This window comes from Candoia aspera, chromosome 1 (assembly GCF_035149785.1).
Source record: "Candoia aspera isolate rCanAsp1 chromosome 1, rCanAsp1.hap2, whole genome shotgun sequence".
In the NCBI taxonomy this organism is placed as follows: Eukaryota; Metazoa; Chordata; class Lepidosauria; order Squamata; family Boidae; genus Candoia; species Candoia aspera.
Genome location: NC_086153.1, coordinates 252,313,226 through 252,331,514, shown reverse-complemented (window position 1 = coordinate 252,331,514; position 18,289 = coordinate 252,313,226). Strand labels below are relative to the sequence as shown.

General features: G+C 38.5%; 1 protein-coding gene across 1 annotated transcript in view; it reads left to right on the top strand.

Annotated features, from left to right (window-relative positions):
- Positions 1 to 18,289, top strand: part of SPON1 (spondin 1) — a 343,853-nt gene that overhangs the window by 68,420 nt on the left and 257,144 nt on the right. The window contains exon 3 of the mRNA XM_063289510.1: positions 2,406 to 2,539. Within this exon, the coding sequence (XP_063145580.1) occupies positions 2,406 to 2,539 (134 nt within the window). The remainder of the gene's footprint in view (positions 1 to 2,405; positions 2,540 to 18,289) is intronic.

Here is an 18,289-nt window from a genome sequence, read left to right as displayed (position 1 = left end):
AGAAACTTGGTATCTTTCAGGTACTGTCCAACTCCCACATCAGCTGAGGCATATTGTCAGGCTAACTGAATATCTCAATAGTATGTCACAGACATACTATTTTATAGGTAGTCATTGCTTAGCGATGCTAATTGAGACCAGAAAATAATGTCAGCATTTAAATAAATTTTAAATCTGTTTTAAATATTTTATATTCATTGTGTGTCAATGATTAATGTTCAATTTATACAATGCCGGCTTCTGGAAAGGAGTAAGTTGGTGTGAGCATAAAACAATGACAGCACTTCAAATAAAGAAGTACCAATGCAATTGGACTGTCTTTTAAAGCTCTAAAACATTTGCTTCTTAAAATGTGAGCCTACCTCAAGAGGCAGCTTGAACTTCTCTAAAAGTAACTTTCTGAGATGGTCCTCACCTTATGAATTGAGACAGGTGGCTAGAGAAGAGACGCCCTTCTCCTTGGTGGCATCCAAATCATGATATGTCTACTGGTTCCTTAAGCGCTAGGCAATATAGATATAGATATATTCTGTTCACCTGAGCCTTTCAGCTGAATTTAACTGCTCCTTCTTAGGATATATGTTCCTTCTCCTTGGAAATTAGTATACTGTTCCTGGTTTGTTGTTTATTAGTCTTATGCCACTTTTATGGTTGTTATTTTAGGGTTTTTAATGTTTTGTTAAATGCTCATCACCTTGAAACCTGTGTGGAAAAGTGAAATGACAATATTAAAACACAAAGGAAAAAATAAATGAACTTTCAAGCTTGACTGGCATACTCAGTAAGAATAAATTATGCATTTAGTCATGTGAAAAGACAGCTGGGGCAGAGTTAATAGCACAATTCAAGTATTTGGAGGAGTATGAGATTGATAGTCAAATCACGTTCGCTGCCATCCCAGACAACCGGAGTCAGAATGATGGTTAAGTTCCAGGAAGCCAGGTTATGATTGAATGTTATGAAAAACTTCCTAACAGTAAGAGTAGGTTGTCCAATTATTTATCTGAGTTTATTTATTTGCAGAACTTAGATGGCCACTCATCTCATAGAATGACTCTGGGCAGCTCACAACAGCAATGAAAACAAAGTTAAAAACAAAACCACTCTCCCCGCAGGTGCCAAGGGAGCGATAAGTTCCCCTTTTCTAGATACATATATTTAAGAAGTTGGACAGGCATCTGTTGGAGATGCTTTAGTTTGGAGTCCTGTGCTGAGCAGGGAGTTGGTCTTAGTGGCCTCAATAGCCCTCCGACTCTGTACTTCTGTGAAACTGAAAAATCAAGCTTTCTATTAGATTCTGTGTTCATATGACATGGAAGCTGGTACTGTTTTTTTAGTTCGAGATGAGATAATGCTGTTTCTCTTCTCTTTTTGTTTACCAGTTGCAAGCTCTATAAATGGAGGATTTATACATCTTGGTCCAAACACTAGTAAAAGAAAGATAGTGGTGCCATAGACTGATGAAAATATGATTTATATCTGATTGGGGGTATTATAGAACCTTGAATTCAGCAGAATTATAGGGTGCCTTTTGATATTATGCTCTGTGGCTTGTACTCATCTAGCCATAGCTGCCAGTTGTTAACAGCACAAGTAAGAAAAATGATGCACACTGTATTATTTTCTTCCTGTAATTACTAAAAGGAATTTAACTTGTAATGGCACATTACAGATCAGATTTCTGTAAAGCTGTTTTTTTTTCCTTTCCTTTGAAAGAAAGAAAAAAAAACAGCTTTCTTTATAGGTGTTTTCTCTTCATTTCCTGGTTTCTCCATTGTGTTTTTTTTTTAATTTCTCCTTAATTTCTTTCTGAAATGTGTGAAAATATACATCAGGGTAGAAAATAAATAAAATCCATTTTGTTATTTGCTTTTGAAATAAATAAATATAAATAAATAAATATAGATAGATAGATATAGATATAGATATATGAGTTTTGTGATGAAATTTAATCCAAAGACTAAAATACTAACTATGGATTTGAGAACTTTTCCAGTAGTATGTCATGCAGTTTGAAGGAATGGGCTTATATAGTATGTTTTTTAAAAGCCTGGTTCTCTTCAACCTATTTCTTGGGTGAGTCAGAGAGCAAACTCAAAACTCATGTTCCAGAACCGTAGAGCAGCCCAAATTTAGACCCTACACAGGAGGCTCAGAAGTACACCTTGCTTACATCAAGGTTACCTTCACAGGGTCCAGAAACTCAGATACTCAATTTCCTGTGATAGATCTTGATAGGCTTTTGTCAGAATCAAAGAGGCAGATTATACTAAGAAAAGTTATGAGCTAACTTCAATAATGTATAGAACACTATATAGCATAGTGCCAAGTACCTTTATTCACTTTCTAAATAAGTGGTGGTGATGGTGCTTCTAATAAACTCTTGCTTCTTCATATATATTTAGATTATAGATGAAGAAGAAACACAGTTCATGAGTAATTGTCCTGTGGCCGTGACAGAGAGTACACCCAGGAGGAGGACTCGCATTCAGGTGTTTTGGACAGCTCCTTCTTTGGGCACAGGCTGTGTAATTTTGAAGTAAGTAAATTTATGATCTAAATGTATGGTTGAAAGTTTGCTGCATATACTGTACTTTATGATATTGTACTGATCTTTAGCCTGACTAGTAAGTGTTAGCTATGCTACGAGATCCTCAGAAACAACCATTCTCAAGGTTTAGAGCTTTGAATGCCTATAAACACTGGGAAAATTTGGGGGGTTTTTACACATGGAATCTACACTGCTTTGAAACCAGATTGGGACCTCTATCGTTGTACAAAAAAATGACCAAATTCAAGAACTGAGTTGATTTACTTCTGACTCAGCTGAGGTTTTATTTGAAACTGCAACAAACTAGTCTTTTATTTTAAATGCTGCAGCTCCATGGAGCATAGGGTGGTCCACTTTCCCATTTACAGGTAGCTGACATTTCAGAAAATGCCTGGCTGCAGGGGCATTTATGGGGGTGGTCAAAATCTGCATGATGGCAGGTGCAGTGTTGCAATCCAAGTCCTGCCCCTTTGGTATACGCATCTGAACTGGTCCAAGTTTGACAAGGTCTTGAGCTCACACAGACACATATTACAAACACATACCCGTGACATCTTCTGTGTGATAAGGTTTGTGCGTGGCCCATATGATTACATGCTAATAATCCATTATCTTATGATGGGGACGTGGACATACTGTATGTAGGACTTTCTGCTACACCTCCCTGCACAAAAGAGTACATCCAGATAATTTGCAGTGAAGGAATTCTGCATTTTTTTGCATGTAGGTTCCTACAGAAGCCTACACAATTGGCTGTTCTGAATGCATATACCCTAACAAAGAGAGAAAGAGAGAGAGAACAAGTGCGTATATGGTCTGCTATGATATTTATTTTTTTCTTTAATCAATATAAATATTGCCTTATCTGAAGGCTGTTGACAACAGTAGCAATGCAATAAAGGCAATCCCTCACAAAAATCCATATTACTTGTGAAAAGCCCCAAAAGAACACATATAATACTGTAAACAGGCAGTCAGTACCCCTAATTCCCAAAGGTCCAGCAGTACCAAAATGTTTTGACTGCCTTTCTGAAAGTCAGCAGAGAAGTAGCCAATCTGACCTTAGGAGCAAGTCATTCCACAGTTGCAGGGTCACAACAGAGAAAGGCTGCCTCTGGGATTCCACCCCATAACCTCATATTGCTTGGAAACTTGAAGTAGCCCCCTCTAAAAGGTAGAGCAGACTAGGTAAATTTTACTTGGCACAGATTGTCTCAAAGGTAATGGGAACCAAACCAAACCAGGTGAGGCTTTTTAGGTAATTCAGAAACATATTGGCTACCAATGCAGCATCCACTATACAAGTGTTTCTCTGCTATAGTGATTGTCTCCTGTTCTTAAGTGGGTATCTTCCTTTGTACAAAACAGAGTTTTGCTTTCCAGCAAGTTGTTGAGAAATACTTAAATATGAGAACGTTGATTGTATGTCTGTTAGGTTAGAGAAAGTGTATGATAAATTGAAGAGGCTTGAATAATGGAATGTTTTGCACGAGTATAGACTTGAAGCTTGATTGCCGAATGGGATAAGAATGGTATATCATGGAAGTAAATCATACATGAGAAAAATGGAATAGTTAGAGAAAGGTTCCACAATGAGTAGAGAGTAAGACAAGGATTTGCAAAGTTCTCTTAGTTGTTATGCATTTATAATAAATGTATAAGGAGGGCTTGTGATAATATTACAGGTGTGTTGGTTAGGGATGTACTTTGTATGCAGATGATGCCATGTTGCTGGCTAATAACTTGAATGAGAATTGCAGAGAATGTTAAATAGACTGAATGGTGCAGTGAAGAATATGGATCTGAAAATTAATGTATCAGGACCAAGATAGTCGTGTTTGGTACTGAGAACAGAATGGATGATCACAAATTATACATACATGGTAAAAAACCAAAGCAATAATGATTTTATGAACCTTGGTAGAATGTTTACTGAAGATGAGAAAATGGATAGACAGTTTTTAAATGCTGGTGGAAAGGTAGCTGGTAGTATGCTTTCTTTGTTGAAAGAAGTGAAAATGACTCTGTATAAGTATGTGCTTCTACCGTGTTACCATATGGAAGTGAGAATTGAGTTGGTCAGTAGGAACTTATACAAAGTTAAGTTGAATACTGTGGGAAAGAGGTACTTTAGAAAAATGTCTGGTAAAACCAGAAGCGATAGGGCCAAGAATGAATGGCTGCTGAATGAATACAAAAGTGAATTACTAGGATGAAAATAGTATGTGCTGTTACCATATAGAGAGAATGAACAAGGACTCACCTACTTTACAGGCTGCTGTAGGAATACACTTCAGAGAGAAACACATGTAGGCTTCACTGAGCTCTCAGGAGTAGGTGGGCTGTAAATGTAAGCATGAATAAATGTATAAGATGCTTGATCTGAGAAAATATCTCCAAACTGCAGTTCTAAGATGTTGGTTGCTTCATGTCCACAAAACTGCTGAGCTTTCCTAAAGCTTCACTTGCAACAGTATCTGAAGGCCCTGTCCTTAAGCGGTTTGGCAACAACGCTAATCCTTCGGACAGCCTAGGTTGCATAAATCAAGAAACATGGAATTCCATTTAAACATAAAATTTCTTAGCTGGAAAGGATCTCATATCTTTGGTATAAAGAATGAATCCTATCAAATTTAAACACTACCATCATTGCAGCTTTTTAGAGATTAACAGTATAAGGCAACATTATGTTACAGTGTGGGGGTAGCCTAGTACATAGCAATTATTACTTTTCTTTTGACACAAATTTAACACCATGCATGTTTTTCCTACTATTGTGTAAAGCTTTGAGCATAACAAAATTACAGGGTTTAGAGTAAGCCCTTTTCCCCCTGTTGCTGTTGCCTTTTCACGCCCCCATAAATGCTTGTAAATGCTGGATACTATTTTTCTCATCTCTTGCAGCAAACAAGAAAGCACTAATGACACTATGAAAAACAAAGCAATTTAAAAAGCCTGCTACGAAAATAGTTGTGTCTAGGCAAAAGTCAGCTACTGCATCTTAAACTCTGGAAAGACTTCTTCACACAGGGCATAGTTTTCTATACTGTCACAACATGTAGTTAGTTAGATGCCATCATGTTCAGCTCCTGGTGACTGTATATACAAAACTCTCCATTTTAGTCTGTTTTCAGAAATAATTTACAGCATTACAAAGCAGTGAAGTTATCGTACTATGACTGGGAAGATCCAGATTCAAGTCTGTCCTCAGCTATGAAAATTCTCTGAGTAACTTTGGACCAATCTCTCTCTCTCTCTCACTCTCTCTCCCCTGCCAACCTATCACACAGGGCTGATGTTGTGGGGTAAGTAGGAGGAGGGAGTGCTGAGTATGTGGCCTTGAGCTGAAAAAAGACAGAATGTAAATATAACTAACAAACCTATCTAACAAAATGTGGTGCTAATCACTAACCTTATAAAATAAGATGTCTATATTACTAAGTTCAGTATCAAAGCTGTTAAGCCTCTGAATACTGAAGAGGTGACAGATGAAGTTAAATGAGAAATAGAATTGTATTTACTTCCTAGTTGTGGGCTTCCTGTATACATTTGCTTGGCCACTTTGATAACAAAATGCAGGATAAGATAGGACTGAAATCTAATTTTGTACACATATTCACAGATATTTTATTTGCATCCATTACTCTTTGAGTCCTTGTCTGCATGAAGTATAGAGCTCATCAAAACATACTCCTTTCAGAGAGTTAGTTTCTGTTCAGAGTATCCATTTCCTGTACCCTTTTGATAAACATCCTTTTTAGAAAGATAAGGAAACTTGTACAGTGATGGGAAAGAAATAAACCATACATTTCTGAAGAATAAATAGAGATGTCTCCTGTACTCACACACTAACCCTGATAGGATAAGCATGGGGTTTCTTGAGGTCAAAGGCTGACTCGTAGGTAGCTGGGACACAGTCATGACCTTAATCTGTATAAGTATTTGATAAGCATCAATCCACTTTGTAGGGTCAGGTAACTCAGAGTTAGCATACTTGAACACACTTTGATGAGGGCATCTAATTTTGTGGCTATTATCATGAGAAGTTGGTGGGCCAAGTTGGCTGCTATTGCTACTCTCTGACAATCCAGCCTTGCACAAAATTTGCACCTGCAGTATGGAACTTTCTTTTCCAGCTTTAGGTTCCTTCAAAATCTGCTTAGGAGGCTTGGGAGACCACCCTGCAGTAGGCACTTGAGACATAAGTCTGCAGAGAATGGTTTTGCCTCTCCTGCTTTGATTCAGGAGAAAATGCTTCCATCAGCAAAACAATACCATTGAATTTCATTCACTGTGTTTTTATAGTTTATTTTTATACTTTAAATTGAGTTCTTAAATGATTATTGAAAGCAGTTATGAGCTTTTAAAATGAGGTGATTTTAAATTAAAAGTACTTGAGATTTCAATTTCAGCCAGCTAATCTGATGGTGGTATGGGCATGATTTATTAAAATATTACACATTTATTTCCTGATTAATTTCAGCTTTCCATCATATGAGAGATCTGGATTGTGTTTGTTGATTTGCTTCCAATAATGTATTTTTCTAAACTGTCAAATTATACTTTACACAATGTAATGTGGAAGACTGGTCTTGGTAGAAATAGTGCACATGCAGAACTGGCAAAGGACAGATTTTATTCTTTTTAAAGGCAAAGTATGGAATTTGCTTCTTTCAGCATAAATATTCCTTTTCTGGTTTATTCATGTGTCTCTTTTTGGATGTGACAGTTGAACAACTTGAAAAGGACATTAAATCTGCCAAATCAGAGATTTGGCAGATTTAGAACATCATTTACATGCATTTTTAAAAGTCACATTCCTTTGGGAAATTGTGCAGCTGGAACGCCAATTTGGGTGTTTGCAAAACAAAGTATATGCAGGCTTCGGAAGTTAATACCATGAAGATCTTTTAGAGCTTTGCTTTGTCAGCTCCCCAAACGGTATTTCCTTCAATATTAAATTGTTACTCCCCTGAGAGTTTGGATGTGGAAAATGTACCAGCTGGTGATGAAAAGATATTTTAAAAGCTTGAGGTTCAATGACTGCCTTTATGTAAGGACACACTGACCTCCCCCTTCCAGCACATTTCTAAAGATCTGGCTCTACTGTCTTCCAAACATAAAGTCTAAAATTTGCAAATGTAAAATGCTCTATTTGTGAAGGTTCCCTGTGAAACTCCATGCTTGGTGAGGGTAGGAATGGGGTGGCACATAAGGGCTGAAGACAATATCATCTTTTCATCACCACCACCCTCATTTCTCCAAGAGGAATGACTAATGAGATGGATAGGTTCCTTTGTTTTGTTTTTCACTGTATCTCAAGGATCAACTTCACATCATAAAAGATTAACTACTAATACAGGACTAGGAAAAAGCACCCCTCTCTCTAGTGAGAGAACAGGGAGCGGGGACCCTGAGCCTCCACTAACTCTACTGGGTGACAATTAGCTGGGGTGGTTGGGTGGGTGGGGTGGGTTGAGAGCAGAGGTCAGTGGGAGTTGTTCCACTGCTTATACCACTTCTGTTATTGCTATTAATTGTGGACTTGTTTTGGAAGCATTTTGGTTTAGGTGTGGTTTTGTTAGCAATTCTGCTTCTTTTAAAATACAGTCTAGTTGCAAGAAGTCATTCAGAAGAGAAAATCAGACTTTTCTTATTTTACCTAATGGTTTCCAAATGGAGATGAACCTGGTGAAGTACGTACCTCATTAACAACATCTTGTAGCGACCCACCAAATATTTTTCCTAGCAAAAGCTTCATAGATGCATTGGTTTGATCCATTTAATTTAACCAGGTGATTATTATGGATTCCTTTTCATCTCTCAACCAACTGGTAACAGTTAATGATTGCAATGGAGATGGAAGAACTGTCCATGAAGTTCACATGACAGCTTCACATGGGGATTTGATGAGCTTTTTATTTCTAAAACCTAATAAGCTAAGTTAATTAAGAAAACAAGTTAGGTTTCTAAGTTTATTCTTGGCTTGGCTTACCATGAGGTTTGGAGTAACTTTGCAGGGTAGAAGAGCAAGTGAGAAGCTAACTCTGTCTAGGCAGGTATGAAAATATACACTGAAGAAAGAACAATATTTCTTTTCTGATACTAAAAAGATGTTACTGACCAAGTGATGTTCATATCTTTAACAAGTTATAGAGACATGAGGATTTAAATGACTTTTAAATCAGAAAGTAGGGCATTGTTTGCAAGGTTTAGCAGACACCAATTTAATGAATTTCAGAATTTAATCAATTTTTCTTTTTTTAAAGTTGGAAACTTGTTCCAGAAATGTTGAGAACATGATTATGATGATCATGATAAGTTGCCCCTCTTTAATTAATTAGAGTGCTGAAAAACTCAAGCGTATTGTTGTACAACTTCTACATACAAGTTCTTAATAGGAAGGATTTGGGAGCTGTGCTAAATAAATATAATTTATATCTACAGAAGGAAAGTAAAAACACAGTTCGTGTATACACATATTTCCTAACTGATGCTCTTCTTTGTTTTCCACGAGTTGTCATTTTCAACATTTTCAAATCACTCAATATCCCTAGGGGTGGAGAATTATATGTATAGGTTGGCTCTGAAATACTTAGAAGGAAAACAACATGGGGAGTCATTGTAAAAGAGTAAGATCAATTCTCTGAATTATCAAGGGCTAAGATCTGATTTATAAGCTCAGTCACACTAAAAGGAGTTTTAAGTTGATTTTAATGGGAACAAGCGCTGGCCTTTACAGATCTGTCTTTTTCGATCCCCTCTTGAAATGAATCCTTCATTCATCTGCATTGCAAGCAGTAAAAAGGCAGAGTGGAGAGGGCTTCATCATTTCCTAGTTATTTGCTGTTTGTAAATGAATATCATGGTTAATTTAGGAGCCTGGCAGCTGTGGAACATTTGCCATTCCACTGCAGCTGTCAGTGGCCCTCTGGTTTGTTTTATAAACAGATGTTTAGTTTTACTTCAGTCTGCTTATCAGTGATGTTTTTCTTCTACTTCTATTTGAGGAGAAGTGATGAGAAAGAGAAAGTGAAATAAATAGGAAGCTCATTGGTTTGTGTCTTTACAAAGCAAAACTCCAATTATTAATGATAACATCAGAAACCTCTAAGATGTCTTTGGCTGGAGAATGATTGAACCCTTAAAAAAATACTGCAATCCTCAGTTTATTATCACAGAATGGATGTCAACAAAATGTTTTCTGGTTCAGTGGAACACTGTTTCAAGGGCAATACACAGATGGCATTTATTTTCCCTATATAATCAGTGTTACCGATATTTTAATTCTGAGTAGATGAATCAGTATTGCTTATAGAACTCAAGTCTCGATAGATTTGTAATGCAGAACACAATCCTCTAACAACTTCAATGGAATATTAGTTCTACTGTTGGGAGCTTGATCATGAGTGCAGTATAATTTCCCCTCAATTAGTGTCCTCCAGATATGTTAGACTATAACACACATCATCATCAACCTACATGAGGCTTTGAGATGTAATTTTGGTGAATGCTAGGTTACAGAAAGTGATTATACCACTTTTCATTGTGGGTAACTTAAAATTCTCATTCTGTTATGGTGGGTGAACTGTACATAAAATAGAATAACTTGCATATTATGCAGGTTTTGGTGGATAGTAAATCTTTTGGTGATCCATACTTTGCATGTCCCTGTGAATCAATAAGACTAGGCAGTATCAAGAGTTAAAGGCAGATTGTTCTCACTATAATGATATATTTAAGAACTGTACTTTACTTCACTCCATAGAAATGAACAGCAGCAACTCCTTCATGTGGACAAAGTTAAGAGTACTACTTTGATGTGGAGCATTAAAAGAAAATCCCAGTCACCTCACTTATTAAATCAACCTCTATGTGAAAAGACCCTCCCCTGAAATGTTGGAAAGTGGCTTCTAGGTACTATTTGTTTATTTATTTAGCAATTTTGTATATTGCTAGAATCACATATAGTAGTAGACTCCCAGGAGTTAACAAGATAAATATAAAACACAGTAGAACACAATAATTAGCATAAAAGCCCATGTAAACAATAACTCTTCAACCTCCCTATTCCCTGAAGGTACTCCACACCAATACTGTCTTCCCCAGCTTCTGGAAAACCTTTGAGATTGGTGCCATCCTTGCCTCTAGAAGGGGACCTGCCCTCCTTTATCTCCCAAAATGAGGGGATAGCTTTTCATGTGAAGATGATATTGGGCAGGTCAATTCTACTTGGAAGAAGTGGTCTTGAAGTGCCAGCTTCCCAGCTAGACCAGACAGGAAACATGACCAGATGAGCTAATTCTACTTTATTGTAAGGCTCAATTAACAGAATCTTGCAAGTCCAAAAGTACAAATCTCCCACCCTCTCTTTTTACAGCCTGATAAGTTAGGGCAGATCCTTTCTAAGTTTCTTTTTCTTCCCATTATGCAGCTGTGGGCTCCTCCCCCTCGTATCTGATAGTTCTCTAGGCAGCATCTTTTCCCCTTGTCTCTCAAGGTCATTCCCACATACCATGACATGAAGGGACCTGGGATCCAAGACACATAGGACGTTAAAACCAGCACTTTGAATTGTACCCAAAAACCTTTTGAAAAGCAATTCCTGTATTACAAAGCATCTAGTTTAATAATATTCATTCTCAATAATACAAACAAACACATGAATCTGAAATGCTGAATAAGGCACTGCAGTGTAACTTGATTGAAGAAGAGTTTAATGAAACCGCATGGCAGGAATTCAATACTGTGTAACCCATTTCCTGTATAAAAGTATCAATACATACAGTACTCATATTCAGAGTTTGTTTCAATTTGAAATGAAAGCAGAACCATCTGAAAGATTGTCATTGACCTGAAAGTTGGTCTGAAAAGGTAATAGTCATAGTAGTAATAATTCAATACCCTACTCACATTAAGGGTGATGCTAGATGAACAAGCTCCAAGCCCTGTGAACCAAAAAAAAAATTGTAGCTATTTCATCTTTCCTCTTTCTGAAATGATGTTCAACTTCTGTTTGATCAAGGGCTACATTCAGCCTTTTGAGTGATGTGCTGGATGCTACATCCCCCAAAGTAAATGGGGCCAGGGCAAAACAGAAGCTGTGGCCAAGTAAAAACCTAATTTACATTTATTTATTTATTCATTTACTCATTCATTCATTCATTCATTGCCTTCAAGTCAGTGTTGGCTCCTGGCGACTGCCTGGACAAGTCCTTGCAGTTTTCTTGGCAAGTTTTAAGAAGTGGTTTGCCATGGCCTTCCTCCTAGGGCTGAGAGAGTGTGACTGGCCCAAGGTCACCCAGCTGGCTTCGTGCACAGGTGGAACAAGAACTCACAGTCTTCCAGTTTCTAGACTGGTGCCTTAACCAAACTGGCTCTTAATTTATATTTAGTTACAATTAAATTGCCTTTATTTAAATAGGTACATGCAATTAATATTATTGCTCCTGCACCTATACATTTTTTCCATCAGCCAAAACTTCTACTTTCACAAACCTGGTAGAAAAGTCAGATTTCACTTGTGGAGAAGGAGAAAGGAAAAATGTCATTCTCATTACATGATGAAAAAGAAGCCATAGTTCAGGGGCCAATACAGAAAATCTCTGCTGCGAATTAATTATCTAGCATCTGAAAGTAACTGTTAATGATATTTTTCATTAGCTGATTCCACCACTTGAATGTAAAGTATAAGGTACAGGCATTCTCTGAGATGCTCAGTACTATTTGAGACGTTAAGATGCTATTATATTTCCAAGAACAAATGAGTGGCTGCATTATGAAGCAACCGAAGTGTCCATCAACCTTTACTGTAGAAGCAAACTCACATAAAACACATTGCAATAATGCATTTAAGTTGCCATCAGAAGATAAGTGACGGCAGCTAAACCTCTATTTTTCAGCAATGAATATAGCTAGTTCAGTAGCTGAAGTTAACAAAAAAGTACTCTAGGTCATGCTACTACTAGGATATCCATAATTAGTGCTAGGATTAAGACCCTCCTCTGCAAAAAAAACAAAACCCTGTTTGTTTATTGGGACATGATCTCATACAAAACATATATTTATTTGCCAACTAACCTAATGACTTCCCACTAAATTGAGAAGTATCACTTTTATATATGAAGTATGCTTGAAGCTACTGGCTTGTTGTTGTTTATTCGTTTAGTCGCTTCCGACTCTTCATGACCAGCCCACGCCAGAGCTTCCTGTCAGTTGTCAGCACGCCCAGATCCCCCAGGGACGAATCCATCACCTCTAGAATATCATCCATCCATCTTGCCTTTAATACCATTCCCTCAAGTGAGCAGTCTGGCTTTATTTCCTGGAGGATGGACTGGTTTGATCTTCTTGCAGTCCAAGGCACTCTCAGAATGTTCCTCCAACACCACCGTTCAAAAGCATCGATCTTCCTTCTCTCAGCCTTCCTTATGGTCCAGCTCTCGCAGCCATATGTTACTATGGGGAACACCATTGCTTTAACTATGCGGACCTTTGTTGTCAGTGTGATGTCTCTGCTCTTCACTATTTTATCGAGATTTGTCATTGCTCTTCTCCCAAGGATTAAGCGTCTTCTGATTTCCTGACTGCAGTCAGCATCTGCAGTAATCTTCGCACCTAGAAATACAAAGTCTTTCACTGCTTCTACATTTTCTCCCTCTTTTTGCCAGTTATCAATCAAGCTGGTTGCCATAATCTTGGTTTTTTGAGGTTTAGCTGCAAGCCAGCTTTTGCTCTGTCTTCTTTCACCTTCATCATAAGGCTCCTCAGTTTGTCTTCGCTTTCAGCCATCAAAGTGGTATCATCTGCATATCTGAGATTGTTAATGTTTCTTCCAGCAATTTTAACTCCAGCCTTGGATTCCTCAAGCCCAGCATGTCACATGATGTGTTCTGTGTACAAGTTGAATAGGTAGGGTGAGAGTATACAGCCCTGCCGTACTCCTTTCCCAATATTAAACCAGTCCGTTGTTCCATGGCCTGTTCTTACTGTTGCTACTTGGTCATTATACAGATTCTTCAGGAGGCATACAAGATGACTTGGTATCCCCATACCACTAAGAACTTGCCACAATTTGTTATGGTCCACACAGTCAAAGGCTTTAGAATAGTCGATAAAACAGAAATAGATGTTTTTCTGAAACTCCCTGGCTTTTTCCATGATCCAGCGGATATTGGCAATTTGGTCCCTAGTTCCTCTGCCTTTTCTAAACCCAGCTTGTACCTCTGGCAATTCTCGCTCCATGAATTGCTGAAGTCTACCTTGCAGGATCTTGAGCATTACCTTACTGGCATGTGAAATGAGTGCCACTGTTCGATAGTTTGAACATTCTTTAGTATTTCCCTTTTTTGGTATGGGGATATAAGTTGATTTTTTCAAATCTGATGGCCATTCTTGTGTTTTCCAAATTTGCTGGCATATAGCATGCATTACCTTGACAGGATCATCTTGCAAGATTTTGAACAGTTCAGCTGGGATGCCGTCGTCTCCTGCTGCCTTGTTATTAGCAATGCTTCTTAAGGCCCATTCAATCTCACTCTTCAGGATGTCTGGCTCTAGCTCACTGAGCACACCGTCAACGCTATCCCCAATATTGTTATCCTTCCTATACAGGTCTTCTGTATATTCTTGCCACCTTTTCTTGAACTGTTCTTCTTCTGTTAAGTCCGTGCCATCTTTGTTTTTGATCATACCCATTTTTGCCATACCTCCAATGTTTCTAATTTTCTGGAAGAGGTCTCTTGTCCTTTCTATTCTATTGTCTTCTTCCACTTCTGCGCATTGCTTGTTTAAAAATAATTCCTTATCTCTTCTGGCTAACCTCTGGAGTTTTGCATTTAATTGGGCATATCTCCCCCTATATCACTGTTGCCTTTTGCTTTCCTTCTTTCTTGGGCTACTTCTAGTGTCTCAGCAGACAGCCATTTTGCCTTCTTGGTTTTCTCTTTCTTTGGGATGTATTTTGTTGCCGCCTCCTGAACAATATTGCGAACTTCTGTCCATAGTTCTTCCAGGACCCTATCTACTAAGTCCAGTCCCTTAAATCTATTCTTCACCTCCACTGCATATTCCTTGGGAATATTAGTGAGCTCATATCTAGCTGATCTGTGGGTCTTCCGTAATCTCTTTAGTCTGATCCTAAATTGTGCAATAAGAAGTTCGTGATCTGAACTACAGTCAGCTCCAGGTCTCGTTTTTACTGACTGTATAGATGTCTGCCACCTTTGGCTGCAAAGGATGTAGTCAATCTGATTTCGGTGTTGTCCATCTGGTGAAGTCCATGTATAAAGCCATCTCTTAGGTTGTTGGAAGAGAGTGTTTGTTATGCAGACTGAGTTGTCTTGGCAAAATTCTATCAGCCTATGTCCTGCTTTGTTTTGTTCCCCCAGGTCATGCTTACCTGTAATTCCAGGTGTCATTTGACTGCCCACCTTAGCATTCCAGTCTCCTGTGATGAAAATAACATCTCTTTAGGCGTGTTGTCCAGTAGGCGCTGCAGATCCTCATAGAACCGCTCTACTTCAGCTTCTTCAGCATCTGTGGTTGGGGCGTATATTTGGATCACTGTGATGTTAGATGGCTTGCCCTGAATTCGAATTGAGAACATTCTATCATTTTTTGGATTGTATCCAAGCACTGCTTTGGCCACTTTACTATTAATTATGAAGGCTACTCCATTTCTTCTGTGGTCTTCTTGTCCACAATAGTAGATCTGGTGGTCATTTGATGTGAAGTGGCCCATTCCAGTCCATTTCAGTTCACTAACGCCCAGAATGTCTATCTTTAATCTTGACATCTCACCAATAACCACATCCAATTTGCCCTGGCTCATAGATCTTACATTCCAGGTTCCAATGGTGTGTTGATCCTTAGAACATCGGATTCGCCATTCACCACCAGCACCGCCGGCCGCTAGCCATCCTTTCGGCTTTGAGCTAGCTGCGTCATCACGTCTGGGGCTAGTTGGACTCATCCTCTGTTCCTCCCCAGTAGCATTTTGACCATCTTCCGACCTGGGGGTCTCATCTTCCGATGGTATACCGACATATCTCTGGTTGTACTGATCCATTTAGTTTTCACAGCAAGAATACTGGGGTGGGTTGCCATTACCTTCCCCAGGGATTGCATTTAGTCTGACCTCTCTGTCATGACCTTCCTGTCTTGGGTGGCCCTTCACGGTTTAGCTCATGGCATCACTGAGGTGCTCAAGCTCCAGCACCACAACAAGGTAACGATCTTTCCCAGAAGGAAGCTACTGGCAGCTTCATGCAAAAAGATTTTTTTTTTTAATGTTTCGAGTGAAAATAATGAGCTGTAGAAGGCCAGTTTAGTAAATTAACTGGAAACTGTAGCTATTGTAGCACCAGTTCTCTGGCAGTTTGCACTTTGCTGAAAGTATGCCAATATGCTTAGATACTTAACAGAGGCATACAGAGGCATATACTTCATATATACAGTACTTCATACATTACTCTTCTTGTAATCCAGAAGAGAGCCTTCTGATGTTCGTCAGCCATACCAATGTCAATGAAAAAAAGAACAGTCTTCAAAATGTGACAGATATCCTGCATTGTCATTTCAATTATATCTAGAAGAATGTCAAGACTTACAGAGTGGTTTGGAAGACTCTTTCGGAGAACACTGTAGAGCATGTGACTTGTGTCTGCTGAACAGGGAAAAAGATGGGTCTCCATTTCTTGAAAGCATTTTCTTGTACATGGTGCTTCAGCACCATCAGGATTGTAGTAGTTTTTTTTTCCTTACAAGTATGACATAACATTAGTCTCTTTTCTTCAAGTAAGTAGCAACTACTTTACTTGTCCAGTATATATAGTTGAATCACATTTGATAAAATCTGGAATATTTCTATCTCCAGGAACAAAAACTTCTGTTTTTCTACTAATACTCATGGTGCTTTAGAATTTATTTTTGAACAATGTAACCCCAATGTGGGACGCGGTGGCGCTGCGGGTTAAACCGCTGGGCTGTCGATCGGAAGGTCGGCGGTTCGAAACCGCGCGGCAGGGTGAGCTCCCGTTGCTCGTCCCAGCTCCTGCTCACCTAGCAGTTCGAAAACATGCAAATGTGAGTAGATCAATAGGTACCGCTTCGGCGGGAAGGTAACGGCGTTCCGAGTCGTCATGCTGGCCACATGACCCGGAAGTGTCTATGACAACGCCGGCTCCAAGGCTTAGAAACGGAGATGAGCACCGCCCCCTAGAGTCGGACACGACTGGACTTTACGTCAAGGGAAACCTTTACCTTTACCTAACCCCAATTTAACTAACCAGTTTGGGGGAAGGGTTGCCAAAAGCCAGTTAAATTTCAGTTTACATAATTTACATACTTTGGTGAAGTCCAAAGTCAGATTTGGTTGCTTGCATCTGGGCATCTGTAAAATTGAGGTTTTACTGCAGTCTGTTTGAGCTTACATGTATTTCCTTATTGCAAAGTAGCAAAGAGGGCAAGTGTTTTTTGTTGCTGTTATGTAACTCTTCTCAATTCTTCAGCCTTCCTGCCTCTTCACAGATCTTAATCCATAGAATCCCTGTTAAAAGTGAAGGACAGTGAAAGATAGGACATTCACATACTGCACACCTTCAGTCAGCCAAAAACGAAGGTACATGGAAGAAGTGTACACCAACATTTTCTTCTTTGAAATAAATTTATTTTTCATTAAACTAAAGAACATTTTAAAAATGCAGGGGAAAATTCAGATCCTACTGTTTTGAAGAAATGTGATGGATTTTTGAGTTAAAAATAACCTGAAACAAATTGGAACCTTCCTAAAGCTTTATTAGAAATTCAGAAAACTGAAGGCTCAGAAATCATCCAGTGGGCTGAATAAGGTAAATACCCAAGGTCCTCAGCTTGTGATTTGTCAGGCTGGTCTGGGGAAGTGTGTTGTGCCTACTGAGGAATAGAAACAGAAGCAGAAAGCATTGGTGCCATCACAGACACCTGGAGAATACTGTACATAATGTCAACTTACCTAAGCCGGCCACTCTAGTGTCCTCCTTGGTTTGGGATATTTGACACAGATAGTCTCCCAAGGGGACTGATTAGATTTTTTATTTTATTTTAGCTTTGGTCTGTAGATGTTTTTTTGCCTGTGTCATGAGTACTATTGGAGGTCAGGTTGATATGGATGGGCAATAGGATCCTTTTATTTATAGGCTATCTCATCAGGGAATTCTTATTGTTAGTGTTATATGAACCCAGTGGGAAAAGAAAAGGAAACAAAGTTTAATAAAGAGGGTAAACTAATCTTTTAAAAAAGAGTAGTTTAAAAAAGAGGACAAAAAAGACAGGATGGAGAAGAAAGAAAAAGAGCACACATGTAAAAGAGCTTAAGATGCTTTTTCCTGTCACCAAGGTCATACAAAAGTCAGTAAAATTGTCTAATTAAGAGCCAAAGATAAATAAATTGAACAACCTGAATAGCAGTGAATGTAGTGGCGAAACATTAAAAGGGGAAAATGTGCTCTTCTTTCAACAAGCTACTTTTCAGCTTCCACATGATTATAAAATAATTTCTGAGTACATTTGATAATTTCAGAACAAAGTTAGTCACAGACCCAATAAAGTATTGAAGTTTCTTTTCTCAAATGATGTTTCTCATGTCATTAAACATTTTATGCTGTGTAATGGGACTTCCTCAGTAAAATCAGGAAAAAGCATAATATGAGAAGTTTGAAAGTCCTCTTTGATTCTACACATCACATGGGCCTTCTTTAG